The sequence below is a fragment of the Marmota flaviventris genome, chromosome 17, assembly GCF_047511675.1.
Source record: "Marmota flaviventris isolate mMarFla1 chromosome 17, mMarFla1.hap1, whole genome shotgun sequence".
NCBI classification, from domain to species: Eukaryota; Metazoa; Chordata; class Mammalia; order Rodentia; family Sciuridae; genus Marmota; species Marmota flaviventris.
In genome coordinates, this window is record NC_092514.1 from 33,489,213 (window position 1) to 33,509,763 (window position 20,551).

Here is a 20,551-nt window from a genome sequence, read left to right on the forward strand (position 1 = left end):
TCTATTCTTAGTTTTCATTTGGAACCAAAATGAATTAATTATTTTACAGCCTAAGAATGTATTTCAGTGGTAGAGCACTTACCTAGCATGTTCAAGGCCCTGGTTTCTATGCCCAACACATTACTTTTGTGTCTTTTAGATGCTTAAACACTTGAAATTATTTCTTTTTTGGGGGGGTCGGGGGTACCGGGGATTGAACTCAGGGGCACTTGACAACTGAGCCACATCCCTAGCCCTATTTTGTATTTAGAAATAGGATCTCACTGAGTTGCTCAGCACCTCGCTTTTGCTGAGGCTGGCTTTGAATTTGTGTTCCTTCTGCCTCAGCCTCCCAAACTGCTGGGATTACAGGTGTGTGTCACCACACCTGGCTTGAAAGTATTTCTAATTCATATTTTTCATCTTATAAATGTGTGTCTCTGTTCCCAATTTCATTTTAGCAAAATTTCCAGTCTTACTCCTAAAAAGGAATCTCTTGATGATTTTGTTTAGAGACTTTGGCATGTTAGATATTAATCTAGAAAGAAACTTATGTGGCAAATTCATAGTATATCTGAATAAACCAACATATGGCTTTTAATTGCCTCATCAGACAAACTACCACTTGGAAACAGTATGCCCAATGCTTAGCACAAAATTCACCATATTCTTCCTGTAATCTTACACTGTGAAACCAGGCAAATTATGGAGAGAATTAATATTTAATTCTTGATCATAGATCCTGAATAGTAATTTAACCTTAGTTTCACATTTCTCTATTAGTAACATGGATAGTTACTGTTTCCTTATGAAATCCTACATTTTGTCTCTCTGTAGCCATCAAATGGCATCAAATGTGTAAAAGCATTTTTCAGACTGTAGACTGTCAGACAAATCTTTGGTTTTTCTTTTTCTTTTTTTTTTTCCTTTTCTTTTTTCCATACTGGGGATTGAACCAGGGGGACTTTACCACTGAGCTACAACCCCAGTCCATTTTTTTTTCTTTTGGTACTGAGGATTACACCCAGGGGTACTTAACCACTGAGCCACATCCCCAGCCCTTTTTTAACATTTTATTTAGATACAGGGTCTGGCCGAGTTGCTAAGTGCCTCAATAAGTTGTTGGGGCTGGCTTTGAACTCATGATCCTCCTGTAATCTTGAGCTGCTTGGATTACAGGTATTCACCACTGTGCCCAGACCAGCCCTTTTTATTTTTAATTTTGAGACAGAGTTTCACTAAGTTGCCCAGGCTGGTCTCAGATTTGTGATCCTCCTGCCTTAGCCTCCCAGAGTCACTGGGGTTACAGGGATGCACCATCTTTTCTCACACAAATCTAAAGAGTTAAATGAATATTCTTTATTTCTATCCAAGGTACTCAAGACATACCATTATATAGCATCTTACTTTATAAGAAGATAAAGTTTGCTAATGTAATTGTATTTATTTTTCTGCATGGCATCAAGGTAATCAACATGTGAATGCAGGTGGTTATATCCATGCTTTATGTGAGGAGACTTGAAACATATTGAGAGGTTTTGGCTTATTTAGGTTGTGCAGGGTCAGGGATCGAATTGGAATTCAGAACTTGCAGCATCCCTAATAGTGTATATGACTTGCAGGTGCAGTTTTGCAGGCCTGTGACCCAGTGACTCCAGAGCTAAGGCAGGAGGTTCATGAATTTGAGGTCAACCTGGATAACTTAGCAAGACCCTGTTTCAAAATGAAATTTTAAAGAAGGACTGGGGATGTAGCTCAATGGTAGAGCACTCCTGGGTTTAATCCCCAGTATCCCCCCACCACCACACACACACACGTATATATGACTTATGAAAGATAATCATTTGCTGATCTGCTTGAGGTTCCCTTCTGGCTTCAAGGGCAAGTAATATAAATTATAGGCAATGTTGAGCTGAACTTCCTGAAACAAGTATGAACTGAAAACAGAGATTTTAATATCCTGTAAAGGAGCAATATACAAATTTGTTATGTTGCCTTAGAGAGTTTTCATGTCCCTCCAGGTTTAGGGAAAGTGCTACTACCATTAAACCTGGATAACTGAGTTCTTTGAAATGGATTTTTCATCATCTGTCTTTATTAACCAAGTAGCCTACATGCCTCAGGCTAAAAAAAAAGTACCTATGACTGGGAATGCATCCCTGCTATCCCATATTGGCTATATAATTTTGGTCATGGTCTTTAATCTGTCAGCTTTCTCATTTATAAAACAGGGATAATAATTCTGTCTACTTCAGAGGATTGTGGTGAGTACTATGCCAGGCACATAAGAAGTACTAAAAAATATTAGCTAACATTGCTATTGTTGTTACTATTAGCCATAGGCTAATGAAAGCAAGAGAACAAGAACATCAGGCCCCCTCACCTTTCCCATCTAGAGGAAGGCTTTCTAACTTGTCCTATGGTTCCAGCTTCAGATCTCTAGAAGTCAGGTGCCATTGTGACTGTTGTGCTATATCACCACTCACTGGATGCATACCCTGATACCCTGTAGTGTGTACTTAGTTTCGTGAGAGAAAGTGGTAGAGGTGAATAAACCTGATGCTGAGGAAAAACCATTAGCAGTAGCATCAGCTCATATTTATTGATGGGATTCAGGGAAGCGTGCACAGGCCGTGGTGGAATGAATGTCTTTGGCCCTCAGAGGAGTTTATACTTAATCCCTTGGGACATGGGAAGGAAATTTGAAGAGGGCTGTGATGTGACAGAAGTGGCATTCATGGTGTGCTCCTCAGACTGTAAGATATAGGATAAATAGACCGAGAAAAGCAAAGAAGAAGATGATTTCTCCAAGAAGGCAAATGTCAGAGAAAGAGGAAGAACCAGGGAGGGCCCCTCAGTGGGGAGAAAAGTAGAAAGACATTGAAGCTAAGGTTTTTGGAAGGGTGAGGGATGGAGAGAGCACCTTAGAAGCTAGGAGACTTGGTGGTGTCAGGGAAAATGTGGAGAGTGCTGGGACAGAAAGAAACTGAGTCAAGGGAAAAGGGCTTTGGGATTGGATTAGAAAGTGGTTTAAGAAGCTTTGGGAGGGATGGGGGTGCAAGCCCATGTCCTGTTATGCCACATCAGCAGCATTTTAGTACTAAATTCCTTCAAATGCCAAGTAAAGCAGGATCAGGGGAAATTGAGGAGGGGACCATTGAAGCTGTAATCTTGATCCGTGTATGTGAAACATAAGCAGCAGGCATAGGTGTAGAGTAATAGGGGATGAACTGCAGGGAGAGGGTGAGTGACTGGAACCTACGAGTTCTTCAAGGGCGAATTAGCGTTAGAAAGATTAGGGCTTCCAGGTAGGGCTGTGATGTGTTTTGGAAAAGGGTGAGGGAAGGCCAGCCAGAAATATTATAGCAGAAAAGGGCAGTCTTGGCATTTGGAACATGCTTTAGATAGACCAAAGAAGTAAGGCCAAGAAATAATGTGGCATGCCTATAATCGCAGTGGCTTGGGAAGCTGAGACAGGAGGATCGCGAGTTCAAAGCCAGCCTCAGCAACTTAGCTTGGCACTTAATAACTCAGAGAGACCCTCTCTCTAAATAAAATATAAAAAAGGGATGTGGCTCAGTGGTTAAACACTCCAGGGCTCAATCCTTAGTACAAAAAAGAAAAGAAAAAGACATAATATGGCCTGCCATCCATGGAGCTTTTGAATAATGACCAAAAAGCAGGCTTTGCCTGAAACAAATAGGAGTAGTGGTAGTTTGGGGGTCAGAGAGAAGTCATTGAAATTTGGTGGGAAGAAAGACCCTTGGATGACATCTGAATTTGTGCTTTCCTCACCCTGTCCAATGTCAGAGAGCCTGGCTGAGTCGTGTGAGCTCTCAAATTTGTCTGACTCAAGTTCACTGTCCAGAGAACAAAGAAGAAACCAGCCCTGTGATGAACAGGCTTCTTCTGGGCTCCTTAGTAGGGTGCACTTCTCAGGATGGGTACACTTCTGCTGATTGAACTTTGTTGTGGATGATTTTTAAAAATGCAAAACACAGACCAAACAGCCCATTTTCCCTACTGCATTTTCCACTCCATGTTTTTTCTGATGTCTTTACCAGGCAGATAGGACCTTCTCTAGCCTTTGTTTCTGAGAGGGGCCACCAGTAATATCCGGCTCTATGGATATCTCCTCTTTTTATCAGCAAAAGGTTCGAGAACATTAATGTGTCCTCACTCCCGAGCCAGACTTCTGTGTTTACTCTGGAGGAAGAAGCCTCCTCTGAGATCACTGTCCAAATGGCAGTCATAATTGGAAGTGGTTGTTTTGGTTCCCTTCCTCTGGCCATCCTGTTATCCATCCTTCTAAATGCACACACTTAAAACACATGGCATCTCTGATTTAAAGACTAATACCTATAAACAGACCCTATAGAAACTGGGTTTCTGGCTATTGTTTTGTGATTTGTGAGCAGATCGGGTTGGTTCCAAACTATTAGTGCTTATGCTAGATTAAATGCTGTCACCGCAGCCATAACTACCTGACAAGGCTAAGAGCTCTGTTGGAGGAATCTGAGCCCTGTAAAGATTCTAAATTGAAAATTAAGACCTGCGTTGATATGGGCTTTGCTTACTAGCTGTGTGATTTTTAGACAACTAAAACCCACCATGCCTGCCTTAGAGTATTATTGTGAGGATTAAAATCAAAGCAGGGGTGGTATATGTGACATTGCGTTGTGAAATGAAAGCTCCCTACAGGGTTTTTTTTTTTTTCTTTTTTAATGTGTGTGTTTTTTATTTTGTTTCCTGAAGTATAATTATTTTAATAGCTAATACAATTAACATTGTTCTAAAATCAAAATAACAAAGTTTATAGAGGGGAATCTTTTTTCCCTCTGTCACTCTCCTTTCCATTTCCCCACCCCTTCTTTAAGGTTACCATTTCTGTTAGTTTCTGGTGTATCTTTCCTTTTTTTTTTTTGTAAGTGTAAATATATTTTAAAATGTATTATTGCTTTCTTTTCTTCCATGGGGGTAGGATACTTTCTACCCTGCTCTGCATTTTTTTTTTCTCACTTCATTTAACAGTATGTCTTGGAGGCATCTCCTTATCAGTATATTTCCACATTAATACGCTTCCTTGTCTTCCATTGTCTGGATATACCACAGTTTATCTAACCAGTTCCCTTACTATTGGGTTATTTCTGGTCTTTTACTATTACAAACAATATTGCAGTGAGTTATTATGTGTACAATGTTTAAACAGTGTCTGGCCCATTTGAGTGCTGAGGACTTACAGGACGTACAGCTGTCATTGCACATGGATACATCTTGTGTGCATGCAAGAACTTTGTAACTATAGGACATTGTCCTAGAAATGGCATTGGCACATAATTTAAAAAAAAAAAAAATTAGGTATTGGAGATTGAACTCAGGGGCACTCAACCACTGAGCCACATCCCCAGCCCTATATTGTGTTATTTCTTCCACAGATATAGCATACTTTCTATCCTGCTCTGCATTTTTTTTCTCACTTCTTTTAACAGTGTGTCTTGGAGGCATCTCCTTATCAGTATATTTCCACATCAATAAACTTCATTGTCTTCCATTGTCTGTATATACCACAGTTTATCTAAGCAGTTCCCTTACTATTGGGTTGTTTCTGGTCTTTAACTATTACAAACAATATTGCAGTGAGTTAATACGTGTACAGTGTTTAAATAGTGCCTTGTCCAGTTAAGTGCTGAGTATGTACAGCTGTTATTGCACATATTGTAAAGACTCACTGAGTTGCTTAGCGCCTCACTTTTTCAGAGGCTGGCTTTGAATTCATGATTCTCCTGCCTCAGCTTCCAAGCCACTGGGATTACAGGTGTGCACCACCACGCCCTGTGGCATTTAATTTTATATTGAAATTGTCTGTGTTCATAGGTGGGGACTAGACAATGCCAAGGCCTTAGTGAGCCTGTGGGGTTTTTTACTGAGACTATGTTTCACCAGTCGTGGTGGCATATGCCTGTATTTTCAATGACTTGGGAGGCTGAGACAGGAGAATCACAAATTTGAGGCCAGCCTTGGCAACATAGTGAGACCCTATATCAAAATAAAAAGGGCTGGGGGTGTGGCTCAATGGTAGAAGATCTCTGGGTTCAGACCCAGAAGACCACTCATCCCCCTGCACCCCTGCCACCAAAAAAAAAAAAAAAAAGACTTTTTAATGATTTTTTTTTACTACTTTTTTTCTTATATTTATATTTTCATAATAATAGTAGAAAAATTGTAAGCATAAAATCAAAGTTGTAAACCAAAAAAGAAGATTGATAAATATGACTTCATAAAAACAATAACCCTTAGTAGGCTAGAAAATGTAAACTAAATTAGAAGGCAGATTATACAGTAGGAAAAAGTGTTTAGCCAATATAAATATATAGTGTGCTCTTACTGATCACTGAAAAAGCAAACTCTTCAATTAAAAAGGGGGAGAGATCTCAGACACTTTATAAAAGAAAATTATAGATAGCATACAAAAAAATTTTTTTAATGTGGAGGAAGAGTTAATTACAAAAATAGTACCCATTTACTTAACCCTAAAATTTTAATTGGTGCTGCACATGGTGGGACATGCCTGTAATCCCAGCAACTGGGAAGGCTGAGACAGGAGGATTCAAAATGTTAGGCCAGCCTGAACAACAGTGAAACCCTGTCTCAAAATAAAAAATTAAAAGGGCCAGGGATATGGCTCCATGGTAGGATATGAAGCAGGAGGACTTGTGGTTCTTTGTCTTCATGAATTCAGATGAGATCCATGGACACAAAGGGTGAGAGCAAAAGTAACAGGATTTATTAAAGTAATAGAAAGCAGAGCTCTTGCAAAGGGAGGAGTCATCCCAAGGAGGGTTTCTGAGGGGTGGCTATTGTCTAGGGGTTTATGTTAAAGGTGAGTTAGGTGGCCTTGAAGATCATAAGCTAGAAATTTTAAAAGCAGTAGGTTTTTGAGTCCAATCACATCAGGGCACCTGGTGTCCATGGTGCTTCCTGTCCAATCTGGGTGTTGATCATGTACCACTTCACCTTAGGGATAGGCTTAGGGTTCTGGCCCACACCATCAGACTCCAGTGGAGTCTCTGGTCACAAGCTCACTAGTAAACTCCTTTTTTTTTTTTTTGCAGGAGTTGGGTAGATGGGGGAGCTACCAGGTATTAAACCCAGAGGCGTTTAACCACTGAGCCACATCCCTAGCTGATTTCATTTTGAGACAGGGTCTTGCTAAGTTGCTCAGGGCCTTGTTAAATTGCTGAGGCTGGCTTCAAGTTTGCAGTCCTCCTGCCTCAGCCTCCTGTTTTGCTGAGATTACAGGCTTGCACCACTGCACCAAGTCTAGTAAACACCAGAGAGTGGCCCTTAATCCTGTCTGCTAACATACATGTTTCTATCTCCTGCTTTCAATATCCTTGAGTTCAAGTCCCAGTACCGCAAAAAAAAAAAAAGAAAAGAATGTGAGATAATTGCCAGTGAGGTTGCCTTGTTTTCCTTTCTGAGACCTTTACTTCAGCCTTGAGTTAGGGCCATGAGGAAGGATTGGCAGTGACTTAATGAAGTAAGTCCATGCTGCTGGACAGATCCACCAGAACAGATCAGATAACTTGGTTTTGTTGCCCTTTTTTAAAATAGCAAAATAATAGTTTGTTAGTGAAGTAAAATACTTCACAAAGTCAACAGAAAATGTAAAATATTTCCAATTAATATATTCATAAATGAAATTTGTAAATTATTTGTCACCTTAATTTAGTCTGAGAGGTTTTTGTGGGGTTTTTTTGGTGGGAAACTAGGGATCAAACCCAAGGGTGCTCTACCACCAATCTACATCTCCAGGCCTTTTTACTTTTTATTTTGAGACAGGGTCTTGCTAAGTTGCCAAGACCTCAAACTTGTGATCCTCCTACTTCAGCCTCCTGAGTCACTGGGATTACTGGTGTGTTGTAGGGGACAGAGGAGGCAGGGCACCGAAGATAGCAGGAAGCAGTTTTATTTGGCTGCAGCCATGTTCAGAAGACACAGCTTTCGCTGTAATCAATAAATCCTCTGAACCGGGAGTTCAGGTAGTTTCAGAACTTTATACCCAGCATGTAAGGGAAGGGGCTCAGAAGTTCATATAAAAGTAGCTTTTTCTTTCACTCTTCTGGGCAAGTTAACCCTTCAAGGACAGCACCTGAGAAGGGAGAGCTTCTTCACTTTCTTTCTTTCCTCCCTCTGCCAGCTGTTACCATGGAGCCCAGTTGGTAACTTCTTTTATTTTAGAAAGTAGTCATCTCTGTGAAGCTCCAGCTCAAGGCCAGAGGCCGTGTTAAAGGACCTGTCTTTTTTATAACATTTTGCATTTGCAAACACACTTCTACAAACTACTATACTGGATAAATGCTTGTGAAAAACTAGTAAAGGGGAATTCAGCACCTGGAGTGCTGATTTCTTCCAGGCCAGCCACCAAGTAAAACAAAGCAACAGGAAAATAGGAAGTTTACCTACATTGAACTCTTTTGTAGAGACTCTTTTGCTGATAGTCCTAAAATCAATTATGGTGAAGATTTCTGGGGAAGCTTAGTTAAGATTTTCTGTGGAGAAGGAGGTGCCATTACAGGTGTGCACCACGACAGCTGGCTAATCTCAGGTCCCTGGCAGAATTTCAGATAACTTTCCTGGGTAAACTCTTCCTTGCCTTAAGTGAGTCCTTTGGATCTCTTCTTAGTGCACTCACCAGTCCACAGCTTTATCCACAGACACTATTTTCTAACCTTTGTAGATGGATCCTCCTCTTTCTCTTACAAAATACAAAAACATTGCTAGTTTCTTTGAAAGATTGCTCACTTATTTTATTTCTTTCTTATTGCATGTAATAAGACATTGAAGTTTAAATACAATTTAATTTCACGTTAGTTTCTTTCTTTTTTATTAATTTTTTTAGTTGTAGATGGACACAATATCTTTATTTATTGATTGGTACTGAGTATCAAACCCAGGGCCTTACACCTGCGAGGCAAGCACTTTGTCCACTAAGCTACAGCCCCAGTCCCTAATTTCACCTTAGTTTCTGAAGTTGACCTTCTTTTTTATTTATTTATTTATTTATTTGTAGTTGTAGATGGACAGAATACCTTTATTTTATTTGCTTATTTTTATGTGGTGCTGAGGATCGAACCCAGTGCCTCACGCATGCTAGGCAATTTCTCTGCCGCTGAGCCACAACCCCAGTGCCTGAAGTTGACCTTCTTTATCCATTATTTATTTGTTTTCCTAAATGTTAACCTGGAGTCTCCCATTTTGCTTTCTTTTCCTTCTTCCTTGTGGAGTTCTTGTTTCTTTTCTTTTCTTTCTTTTTTTTTTTTTTTGATAAATTCTTTTTTTTTTTATTTAATTTATTTTTTTTATTGGTTGTTCAAAACATTATAAAGCTATTGACATATCATATTTCATACAATAGATTCAAGTTGGTTATGAACTCCCAATTTTACCCCAAATACAGATTGTAGAATCACATCGGTTACACATCCACATTTTTACATAATGCCCTATTAGTAACTGTTGTATTCTGCTACCTTTACTATCCTCTACTATCCCCCCTCCCTCCCCTCCCATCTTCTCTCACTACCCCATCCACTGTAATTCATTTCTCTCCTTGTTTATTTTCCCATTCCCCTCACAACCTCTTATATGTAATTTTGTATAACAATGAGGGTCTCCCTCCATTACCATGCAATTTCCCTTTCTCTCCCTTTCCATCCCACCTCATGTATCTGTTTAATGTTAATCTTTTCTTCCTGCTCTTCCTCCCTGCTCTGTTCTTAGTTGCTCTCATTATATCAAAGAAGACATTTGGTATTTGTTTTTTAGGGATTGGCTAGCTTCACTAAGCATGATCTGCTCTAGTGCCATCCATTTCCCTGCAAATTCTATGATTTTGTCATTTTTTAGTGCTGCGTAGTACTCCATGGTGTATAAGTGCCACATTTTTTTTATCCATTCATCTATTGAAGGGCATCTGGGTTGGTTCCACAGTCTAGCAATTGTGAATTGTGCTGCTATGAACATCGATGTAGCAGTATCCCTGTAGTACGCTCTTTTAAGGTCTTCAGGGAATAGTCCAAGAAGGGCAATAGCTGGGTCAAATGGTGGTTCCATTCCCAGCTTTCCCAGGAATCTCCATACTGCTTTCCAGATTGGCCGCACCAGTTTGCAGTCCCACCAGCAATGTACAAGAGTACCCTTTTCCCCACATCCTCTCCAGCACTTGTTGTTGTTTGACTTCATAATGGCTGCCAATCTTACTGGAGTGAGATGGTATCTTAGGGTGGTTTTGATTTGCATTTCTCTGACTGCTAGAGATGGTGAGCATTTTTTCATGTACTTGTTGATTGATTGTATGTCCTCCTCTGAGAAGTGTATGTTCAGGTCTTTGGCCCATTTGTTGATTGGGTTATTTGTTTTCTTATTGTTTAATTTTTTGAGTTCTTTGTATACTCTGGATATTAGGGCTCTATCTGAAGTGTGAGGAGTAAAAATTAGTTCCCATGATGTAGGCTCCCTATTTACCTCTTTTATTGTTTCTGTTGCTGAGAGAAAACTTTTCAGTTTAAGTAAGTCCCATTTGTTGATTCTTGTTATCAACTTTTGTGCTATGGGTGTCCTATTAAGGAATTTGGAGCCCGACCCTACAATATGTAGATCGGCGCCAACTTTTTCTTCTATCAGACGCAGAGTCTCTGATTTGATATCTAGGTCCTTGATCCATTTTGAGTTAACTTTTGTGCATGGCGAGAGGAGGGGATTCAGTTTCATTTTGTTGCATATGGATTTCCAGTTTTCCCAGCACCATTTGTTGAAGATGCTATCCTCCCTCCATTGCATGCTTTTAGCTCCTTTATCAAATATAAGATAGTTGTAGCTTTGTGGATTAGTCTCTGTGTCCTCTATTCTGTACCATTGGTCCACCCTCCTGTTTTGGTGCCAGTACCATGCTGTTTTTGTTACTATTGCTCTGTAATATAGTTTTAAGTCTGGTATCGCTATACCGCCTGATTCGCACTTCCTGCTTAGAATTGCTTTTGCTATTCTGGGTCTTTTATTTTTCCATATGAATTTCATGATTGCTTTATCCATTTCTACAAGAAATGCCGTTGGGATTTTGATTGGCATTGCATTAAACCTATAGAGAACTTTTGGTAATATCGCCATTTTGATGATGTTAGTTCTGCCTATCCATGAACAGGGTACATTTTTCCACCTTCTAAGATCTTCTTCTATCTCTCTCTTTAGGGTTTTGTAGTTTTCATTGTATAAATCTTTCACCTCTTTTGTTAGGTTGATTCCCAAGTATTTTATTTTTTTTGAGGATATTGTGAATGGAGTGTTTTTCCTCATTTCCGTTTCAGAGGTTTTGTCGCTGATATACAGAAATGCCTTTGATTTATGCGTGTTGATAAGAACCATATGATCATCTCAATAGACGCAGAAAAAGCATTCGACAAAGTACAGCATCCCTTTATGTTCAAAACATTAGAAAAACTAGGGATAACAGGAACTTACCTCGACATTGTAAAAGCTATCTATGCTAAGCCTCAGGCTAGCATCATTCTCAATGGAGAAAAATTGAAGGCATTCCCCCTAAAATCTGGAACAAGACAGGGATGCCCTCTATCACCACTTCTATTCAATATAGTTCTCGAAACACTGGCCAGAGCAATTAGACAGACGAAAGAAATTAAAGGCATAAAAATAGGAAAGGAAGAACTTAAATTATCACTATTTGCAGATGACATGATTCTATACCTAGAAGACCCAAAAGGGTCTACAAAAAAACTACTAGAACTAATAAATGAATTCAGCAAAGTGGCAGGATATAAAATCAACATGCATAAATCAAAGGCATTTCTGTATATCAGCGAGTTCCTGTTTCTAATGGCTAGAGAGCTCAAGGGCTGGGGCTGCAGCCTTTCTGAAATCAGAATGACCACCAGCACCCTGCCTGATCAGCTGGTCTGCTGCTCTTCCACAGCATTCCTGGCTTTCAGACACATCGATCTTAATCTTCTCAGTCAAACTCGGAGACGCACAGTGTCAACAGTTACAGCAGCCACAGTCCATTATCTACTCAGGGTGCAATTACTTGGCAGCCACCTAGACTGTGAGGGTTTTGTGGGCCCCCAAAGAACTCATATCCTGAAGAGAGACACTAATCAAGGCAGGTCCTCTTGGCAGGGACATTAAAAGGGTGGATTACAAATGATAGGAGTTTTAATTTGTGAGGACTTAATCTGATCTGCTTTGGGACAAGATAGTGTAGATGTACTTATTGTCCATTTTCTCTGGGTATTCTTGAAGATTCATTTGATCTTATGATGATAGTATTGTTATAAAGACACAGAACTTTATTACATGAATCTGCCTGTCCCTTACCTTTCTCACTGCCCAGAGCTACTCTAAAATGTGTTTAGCCTGCAGTGCCATAAGAGGAGGGATGGCCGATGTGTCAGATGGTATAGTGTGGTATTGCACATTCTGGTCTCTTGCTCACTCACAGCCCCTTTTGAGAAGGGAGATGCTGAGTCTCTGAGGAAGCATGCACTTAGGATACAACAAAAAGTCAGATTGGCCCTTCATCTGACAAAGTGTTGGTTGCTAGAACTGCTTGGCACTGATAGAGGTGATGTTAAGATTCTGACTGACTGATACCAGCAATGCCAGGGACTTTGGGTATATAATCAGGACAAATGACAAGCATTTCTCTCAGACTTCCTGTCTTGCCTGTTGAGAGAAAGAGCACTATATAAGGAGTCTGCTCAGCAGGAATAAGGATGTATTCCCTAAGACTTGGTCAGAGCCCTTGAGCAGTTTTTCTTTTTCTTTTTTTTGGTTCTGGGGATTGAACTCAGGGGCACTCAACTTCAGTCACATCCCCAGCCCTATTTTGTATTTCACTTAGAGACAGGATCTCACTGAGTTGCTTAGGGCCTCGCTTTTGCTGAGGCTAGCTTTGAATTCATGAGCCTCCCTCCTGCCTCAGCCTCCCAAGGCGCTGGGATTACAGGTTGCAGCACCCCACCCGGCTCTTTCTCTTTTCTTTATTGAGGTGCTTGGAATGGAAACCCAAGGCCTCACACTAGCTAGGCCAAGTGCTTTGCCACTGAGCTGTGTCTCAACCCCCTGGCCCCTTGAGCGCTTCTTCGGGGCATTTTCTTTTAAGGGTGAATACATGTGCTAGTCAGGATGAGCTGACTTTGACTTGTGTCGGAGGTTTTTAATTAAAAAAAAAAAAAAAACCTGAACTGGGAAGTGGACCTAGATGACCTTACCAGATTTAAGAGCAACAGTTCCCAAAAGTATATGTTTTTGTTCAGGGAATGTGATTTTTTTTCTAAAAATTATTTATATTAATAGTTTAAAATTATTTTTAAAAATGAATTAATTTTTTTAGTCTTCTAATTTCTGACATGATAAATATTAATAGAAACAACTCACATAAGTAAGTTTTTGGGGTTCTTAATTTTTTTTTCAATATTTATTTTTTAGGTGTAGATGGACACAACATAATACCTTTATTTTTATGTGGTGCTGAGGATTGAACTGGGTCCCGCCCTTGCTAGGCGAGCGCTCTACTGCTGAGCCACAATCCCAGCCCTGGAGTCCTTAATTTAAGAGTATAAAGGGGTCTGAGGCCAAGAAGTTTGAGAATTGCTGCACTTCTCCTGGGAGAGACATTCGTGTCTTTTCTCTTGGTCTTGTGTAGTAGGAAATGAATAGCACAGACCCAGGATTATACAAACACTTTAGAGAAATAAAAATGGTTCTAATGGCTGTAAAGTGTCTACTATAGAGAGATGCCAGATATAGGATGATCGTGGTGGTGGTGGTGGTGGTGACAACAGCGATGATTTCTAGCTCCTGTGAGTCCTTTGATGTGTGTGTACTTGCTTCTGCCGAAGTACATATTTGGGGGGCTCTGTAATTCCCTCCCTGGCCCAGTAGCCCTGTCTTGTTTTCAATATATATACTTTATTCTCACATTAATTTTGCTCTTCACCTTAGCAATGGTGTAGGCAAAGCATTTTTCTGATGCAAGTTTGTTGGAAGTATGTTCCTGGGAGGACTTTGTGTTGTCCTAGTGGAGCCTGAGATACAGGTTAATCTTCCTAATGGGAAGAAGCAGGTTGCTAGGACAGGTACCTGATGATAGCACTTTCTCTCAGGTGAGTTCTCAACTTGGGTGGTTAGTACGGGAACCTCTGTAAAGTGCTGCCCCCACAGAGAAATTCATAAATCCTAGGCCGTTACTCAGGAGGGCAGGATCAACAGCTGTCCTGAGTCTTTGAGCACTGCCTGGTTCTCACAGCAGATTTCTTCCCACAAAAGCAAGGACTGGTGATCACTTGACCCACACCCTATCATCTGCAAAAGAATGGCTGCCTGGGGGAACGTGGCCCATCAGGGTGCCAGGAGCAGCTTATTTGGCTGCTCTAGGAGTGTGTGATCAGAGCACAACCAGTGATGCTGAGAGGGCAGGCAGGAACCGAGGTGCTGCCTCCTATGTGAACAAGATGCTTTTCCACCTCCCTCCCAGCCTTCACCATCAGCAAGGCAGCTGAGCAGTGAGTGTCACAGCCCAAGGTCCAAGGCCCCTACCTCACCCGTGTGACCTGGGCACATGATTGAGTTCCCCTGAGCCTCCGTTTCTAATTAGTAAACAGCCATGGCTATTATGTGTACTTCACAAATTGCTAATGAGAAGCTTTTGAATAAAGATTGCAGATGGGAAAGCTGAAAAACATATAGTATTTTGGAAGAGGTGTCTTTGTGGTACCAAAGTGTTTCTGCTCTTTGTCCCACTCTCTGGACTCATGAGCTTCTGTTCTCTTCTCCAGGTTACCTGTGCATGACCGATGAGTGGTTCTCTGAGTATGTCTATGAGGTGGTGGTGGACAGGAAGCACGTCCCTGAAGAGGTGCTGGCTGTGCTAGAGCAGGAGCCCATCATCCTGCCGGCGTGGGACCCTATGGGGGCCTTGGCTGAGTGATACTGCCTTGGTTTTTTCCTCCTCCCTTGGGACCTGCAGTAGCTGCAAAGGACAGATCCAGGGACTGAAGCCAAAGTTACACAGGTGACTGTGTATTCCCACAGGACACAGACTCTTGGATTTCCAGTCTCCTCCAGGAACCTCTTCGGGAAGTGTGCTTTATGCTGAAACAAAATATTCATAAAGAAAAAAAAAAAGGGAAAGATCAGGTCATATTATCTACTCCTCATCTCCAACAGCTCAGGATCTCTTAGCATTTTAATCAGATGTAATTGTCTTAACTCTGTCAAAAAGGTCTTCGGTGGGGCTGGGATATAGCTCAATGGCAGAGCGCTTGCTCAGCATGAGGCAGGCCCTGGATTCAGTCTCTGGTGCTGGAAGAAGAAAAAAGCCTTCAGTGTCTGTTGTAATAAGACAGGAGATCAGGAGAGGATGAGCAACTGAGGTGTACGGAGAGAAAATGGACCTAATGCTCCTTGATCCTAGCGTAGATTGGGGGAGGGTCACCTAAGATTTGAGCTCTCTAAACTGCATGCTGCCTCACAGATCGCTGTCCTTCCTAGATGGCAGTCACTGAATTCAGTTTCTTCAAGGTGATTTTATGTGCCTCTGATAGCTCAAGAATGGGAGGTTGATCAGGTCCGACATGATTCCTTCCTGTTATTGTGAACTGTGGGGGCGCAGCTCTGCTTGAGTCAGGTTAACCAGAGGCCTGGAGAAAGTGGGTGAGGAACAACCAGTACCTATCATGATCTCAGCTCCCATCATTAGGGGGAGCTCCAGCCAAATGGTTTAGCCTCTGCCTCTGAGTTGGGGGTTGGGTGGGCAGGAAAAGGTGATATTCATTCTTTCTGACAACTAGATGGTGCTGAGAAGCTTTTGAATAAAACACTTTGCTAAATGAGAATAAGTTGGCTTTTTTGATCTAAGAAGTGTTTATTTAGCTACAGTGATAGCAACCAGGTGGCTTATGTTCCTCAAAGTGAAAAAACAGCAGGAGTGCTCAGTGCTTTCCTACTTTAGCTCTTCTACAGGATATTTGATCCTTCCCGGCCTCACTGGCTTCTACAAAGGGCTTCCCCTTTTTCCAGATCTGGGGTCCCTACAAGGGGGTGCAGTGAGGCTCTGTTGAGCCCAGCCTTAGAGTAGGCTAGACGGCCACTAGCTTCCACTTCTCTTAAGCAAATGAGCAGAGCCCTCAGGTCAGGACTTCCATCAGTACTTGAGCCTCCTACTATTCTGGCTTCCCAAGAATCTTCCCACCCCAGCAAAGGATATTGTTTGTCATAGCACTTTCCAAGATAAAATTAGATAAAAGCTCAAGGATGGTTTTAGAAAAAAAAAAAAAAATCTTGAGTTTGCCCCTTCAAAAGGGAAATGATCTAATGTAGAAAGTTGGAAATGCATCAAAGAAGGGATGTGGCTCAGTGGTAGAGCCCTGGAATGCACAAGGCAGTGAGTTCAAGCCCTAGTATGGGGGTGGGAGGTGGGGGAAAAGCCACATAAGACTCAGGAGGCTGAAGCAGGAAGAGTGCAAGTTTGATGCCAGCCTCAACAACTTCACAAGACCCTGTCTCAAAATATAACAGACTGGGGATGTAGCTCAGTAGAGCACCCCTGGGTTCAGTCCCCAATACCACAAAAAAATTCATCAAAGAACGTAAATAAAGAAAGTGATAAATGTATGGATCGACAAAAAGTGACTGTTAGATAAGTCTTATAGGGTTCAATAAAAGATAAAATTAAAGTAGCAGATAGGGAGTGATAGGCTTAACATAAGGCCCTTATGTAATTCAGGAAAATAAATGTTTATTAACTTTAGACTTCTATATGTTAATGTGCATGCTAAAAATGTCTAGATTACTAAGAAGTATGCAGAGGATAACAGCTTCCAAGCAAGAATAGGCAGAATGAAAAAATGTAATCCTTAAGAAGACAGGATAGGGGAAAGAAAAGGCAGGGCAAATAGAATATTCAAAATAAGTCAGAAATAGATCGATGCCAACTACAATATGGATAAACAGATTTTTTTAAAAGACAAATAAACTGGACTTTTAAAAGAAATGTAGCCATATGCTAATAACAAGAGACGTAGACAACCTAGGATATAAAAAAGGATGGAAAAGATCTATCATGCTGGTACTAAAATAAATCTGGTGAAGTGATACTAATAAGCCACAAAATCAGTGCTACTCTGAATAACCAAACAGACTATATGACTCCAGGATATGGCACTTACATGAACTGTAATGTGCATGGCCTCCCTGGAGTTGTACGACTCAGTGGCCCTGGAAAGGCTCTGAAACAAAAGCATTACTGGAGAGAGAATCACTACATAATGATAAGTTTACTTGACTCTCCAGGAAAATGTAAAGATTCTAAATCAGTATACCCCTAATAACAGAGTCTCAAATTATATAAAAAAGACTGACAGCTACATGTAAAAATAAGTAATCCAACATCATAATGGGAGATTTTAACTATTTTACAATTACCAATAGCTCAACCAACCAAACCATCAGATGAGTATGTAATAAAAGATTTAAGCATTTAATAAGTTTTGACATAATGGACATGTGTAGAACACTACATCTAACAATTGCGCATTCTTTTTGAGCACTTGGGGAACTTTTTGAAAAATTGACCACACACTGGACAGTGAAATCAACTTCAACAAATGTCAAAGGGTCATCATGTGGCTCATACTCCAAACACAGTACCAGTCAGGTGAGAAACCAACATTAAAAACTAGAGTGACTTCTAGCTCCAGGCCCCTTCTCTTCAGAGAAGTCTGTTACAGGCACTTTTGCAATAAAACTGCTGCTTGCTTGCTAAGAAAGTAGAATAAAAGTTAACTAGAGCCAGGCATGATGGCACATGCCTGTAAGGCATGAGGCAGGAGCATTACAAGTTTGAGACCAGCCTCAGCAATTTAGCAAGGCCATAAGCGACTTAGCGAGACCCTGTCTCAAATTTAAAAACTAAAAAGGGCTGGGGATGTGGCTCAGTCTTTAAGTGCCTTGGGGTTCAGTCCATCCTAGTTTAAATGGACTGACTGGAAGTGAGTCTCTGGGTGTGTGCCCTGGAAGGGTGCATCTGCCCTGCGGGTCTCTCTGGGCTCTGCTTCCTGACCCCGTCAGGAGCTGAGCAGCTTTCTTCCGCTGCTGCCTCACTTTGGGCCCAGAGTAACTGAGACCTCTGAAACCATGAATCCCGAATAAACTTTTCCTCCTAAGTTGTTCTAGTCAGGTTAATGAGTCACAGCAACAGCAAAGCTAGATAAAATTCCCCTGTATGTTTAGAAATTAACTTATGGTGCTGGGCATGGTGGTGCACACCTCAGAATCCCAGCTACTCAGGAGGCTGAGATAGGAGGATCCCAAGTTTGAAGCTAGCTTTGGCATTTTAGTGAGACCCTATTCCAATATAAAAAATAAAGACTGGGAGTGTTGTTCAGTGGTAAAACACCCAATGGATTCAATCCCCAGTACAAAGAAAGGAATTAGAATAGCAAAATAAACCTAAAGAAAGATGTGCAGAAATTAAACCCAGAATCAAGAAAGCCAGAATTTGGTTCTAAAAAAAAAAAAAAAGCAAACTAACAAATCTTTGGGGGAAAGCAAACACAAGGATTGGAAATGAGGCTACCAGAGATGCTGCAGATACCAGAAAAATAGAAGACAGCTGGGGGTGCAGCTCAGTGGTGGAGCACTTGCCTGGCATTCGTGAGACCCTGGGGTTGATCCCCAGCACTGCGGGGGGGGGGGGGGGGGGGGAACAGAAGAAAAGAAAACTCAAACTTTGTCAAAAGTAACAGCAAAGGGAATTTGTTTACAAGACAAATCCACAATCTCATAAAGAACAGGACAGGAGAGCACAAGATTTGAAGGTGAAAAGCAGATGTGGGTGTTGAAAGATTTTACCAGAGCTGAAAAGTTGAGTCCTGAGCCAGTGGTGAAGAAAACCAGTGATAAGCTAATTTACATTGTGTAACCGCCCCCCACAAAGCTCAGATGTGACCGCATCAGATAGCTTTACCCCTGGAATTGTGAGGCGGAGGGTTACTGAAGGGCTCCATGTCAGATCCCTCCCCACTCCAGGCAGCTGGGAGACCCCCTTTTCTCCACTCATCCGAACCTTAAAGATTTCTCTGGGGAGAGAAATACTTTTTGGAGATCAGGAGCAGAGGCAAGGGTGTAAGGACCATGAGGGCATTAAGTGAGCATTTACATCCTGAATGTCTGGCCATTTAGAGCTGCTAGAACTGTAACAGGCAAGAAATTGCAAGTCTCTGAGGAATCTTGATGAGCCCAAGAGGAAAGATGTTTAAAAAAGAAAGAAAGAAAAATAACTTAGTGGCTTATAAGCCTGACATAACCTTGATAAAGATAAGTGAAAAAAAAAAAAAAAAGACTGCATACAAATCTCACCCATAAACATAGGTACAAAGCCCTAAACGGAATCTAGCAATATATAAAAGGTCGTTTTTATAACCAAATACTTAATAGAAGTCATCTTACAAACAAATTTGGGATCCAGTAGGGAGAAACAAAGAACAGTGGGAAAGGATTCTTCCTGAAGATAAAGGGAAAGGAGCCCGAGTTTTGCTGGAGAGCTGTCCTAGAAGTCCTTGCTGGTTTGTGGGTGACAGGTGAGGGGAAAGCCTGAACTTTTCTCCCCTACAGCATCGCCAGGGAGCAGAGTTGATGACTGACATCCAGAAGGTCGGGTCACCTCAGGTCTCCTCTTGAGATGTGGAGAGTCATGCTGACCCTGTGTATCCAGAAGCGAAGAACTGATAATGGGACATGCCTTCAGGATGTGGTTGTGGCCATCTGCTTCCACTGGCCAGTCCTCGATGACCAGCTTCATTCTAGCTTGCTGTCGCAGCACCGGGGCGGCTGCTCTGGAATCCCATTCCTCCTGCAGGGTGTGCTCCATGCTGGCCATGGCGGTGGTCAGTCATTGGTTAAGACAGATTTTTTTAAGGTAATTCCAGATGAGGACTCGCATTTAGGACAAGTTGTTCAGTACTTCAGTTGCTTCTCATGAAGATGACTCTTCTCCTGGGAGTCTGTGGTATAGATGGATTGAAACTAGCCAGGGTGTTTTTTTTGTTGTTGTTGTTTTTTGTATGTGTGTGTGTGTCTGTGTGTTTTATTTTGTTTTGTTTTTGCCCTCCCCACCCTGATTTCAAATTCCAAGTCCTTTACACATTACTGAAGGAGGAAAATGGGGAAGGAAGGAATGCTCATTGCCTACCAGCTGTAGTATTTGGGACTAGGGTTGTATGAAGGTGGGCAGCCCTCTGCACTCTTCCTGGTACCCATTAATGCTCCTTGCTCTTCCTCTTGTTCGCTCCTCTAGGAAACCTGGTTCAGTAGCACAGTTTGATGGGGATGGGGTGGGCTCTGACAGTTGGTTTTTTGTTTTTGCAGGACTGGGGATTGAACCTATGGCCTCGCTCATGCTAGAAAAGTGTTTCATCACTGAGCTACGTCCCCAGCTTGGTTTTCACTTTTTTAAAATCAGCTGGCAAGCCTGGTGCAATGGTGCATCCCTATATTC

At 41.5% G+C, this 20,551-nt stretch overlaps 1 protein-coding gene across 1 annotated transcript in view; it reads left to right on the forward strand.

Annotated features, from left to right (window-relative positions):
- Blmh (bleomycin hydrolase) overlaps positions 1-15,893 on the forward strand; it is a 47,338-nt gene extending 31,445 nt beyond the window's left edge. Inside the window, exon 12 of the mRNA XM_027924509.2 lies at positions 14,832-15,893. Coding sequence (XP_027780310.1) covers positions 14,832-14,983 — 152 coding nt within the window. The 3' untranslated portion in view covers positions 14,984-15,893. The remainder of the gene's footprint in view (positions 1-14,831) is intronic.
- Positions 15,894-20,551: the final 4,658 nt, after the last annotated feature.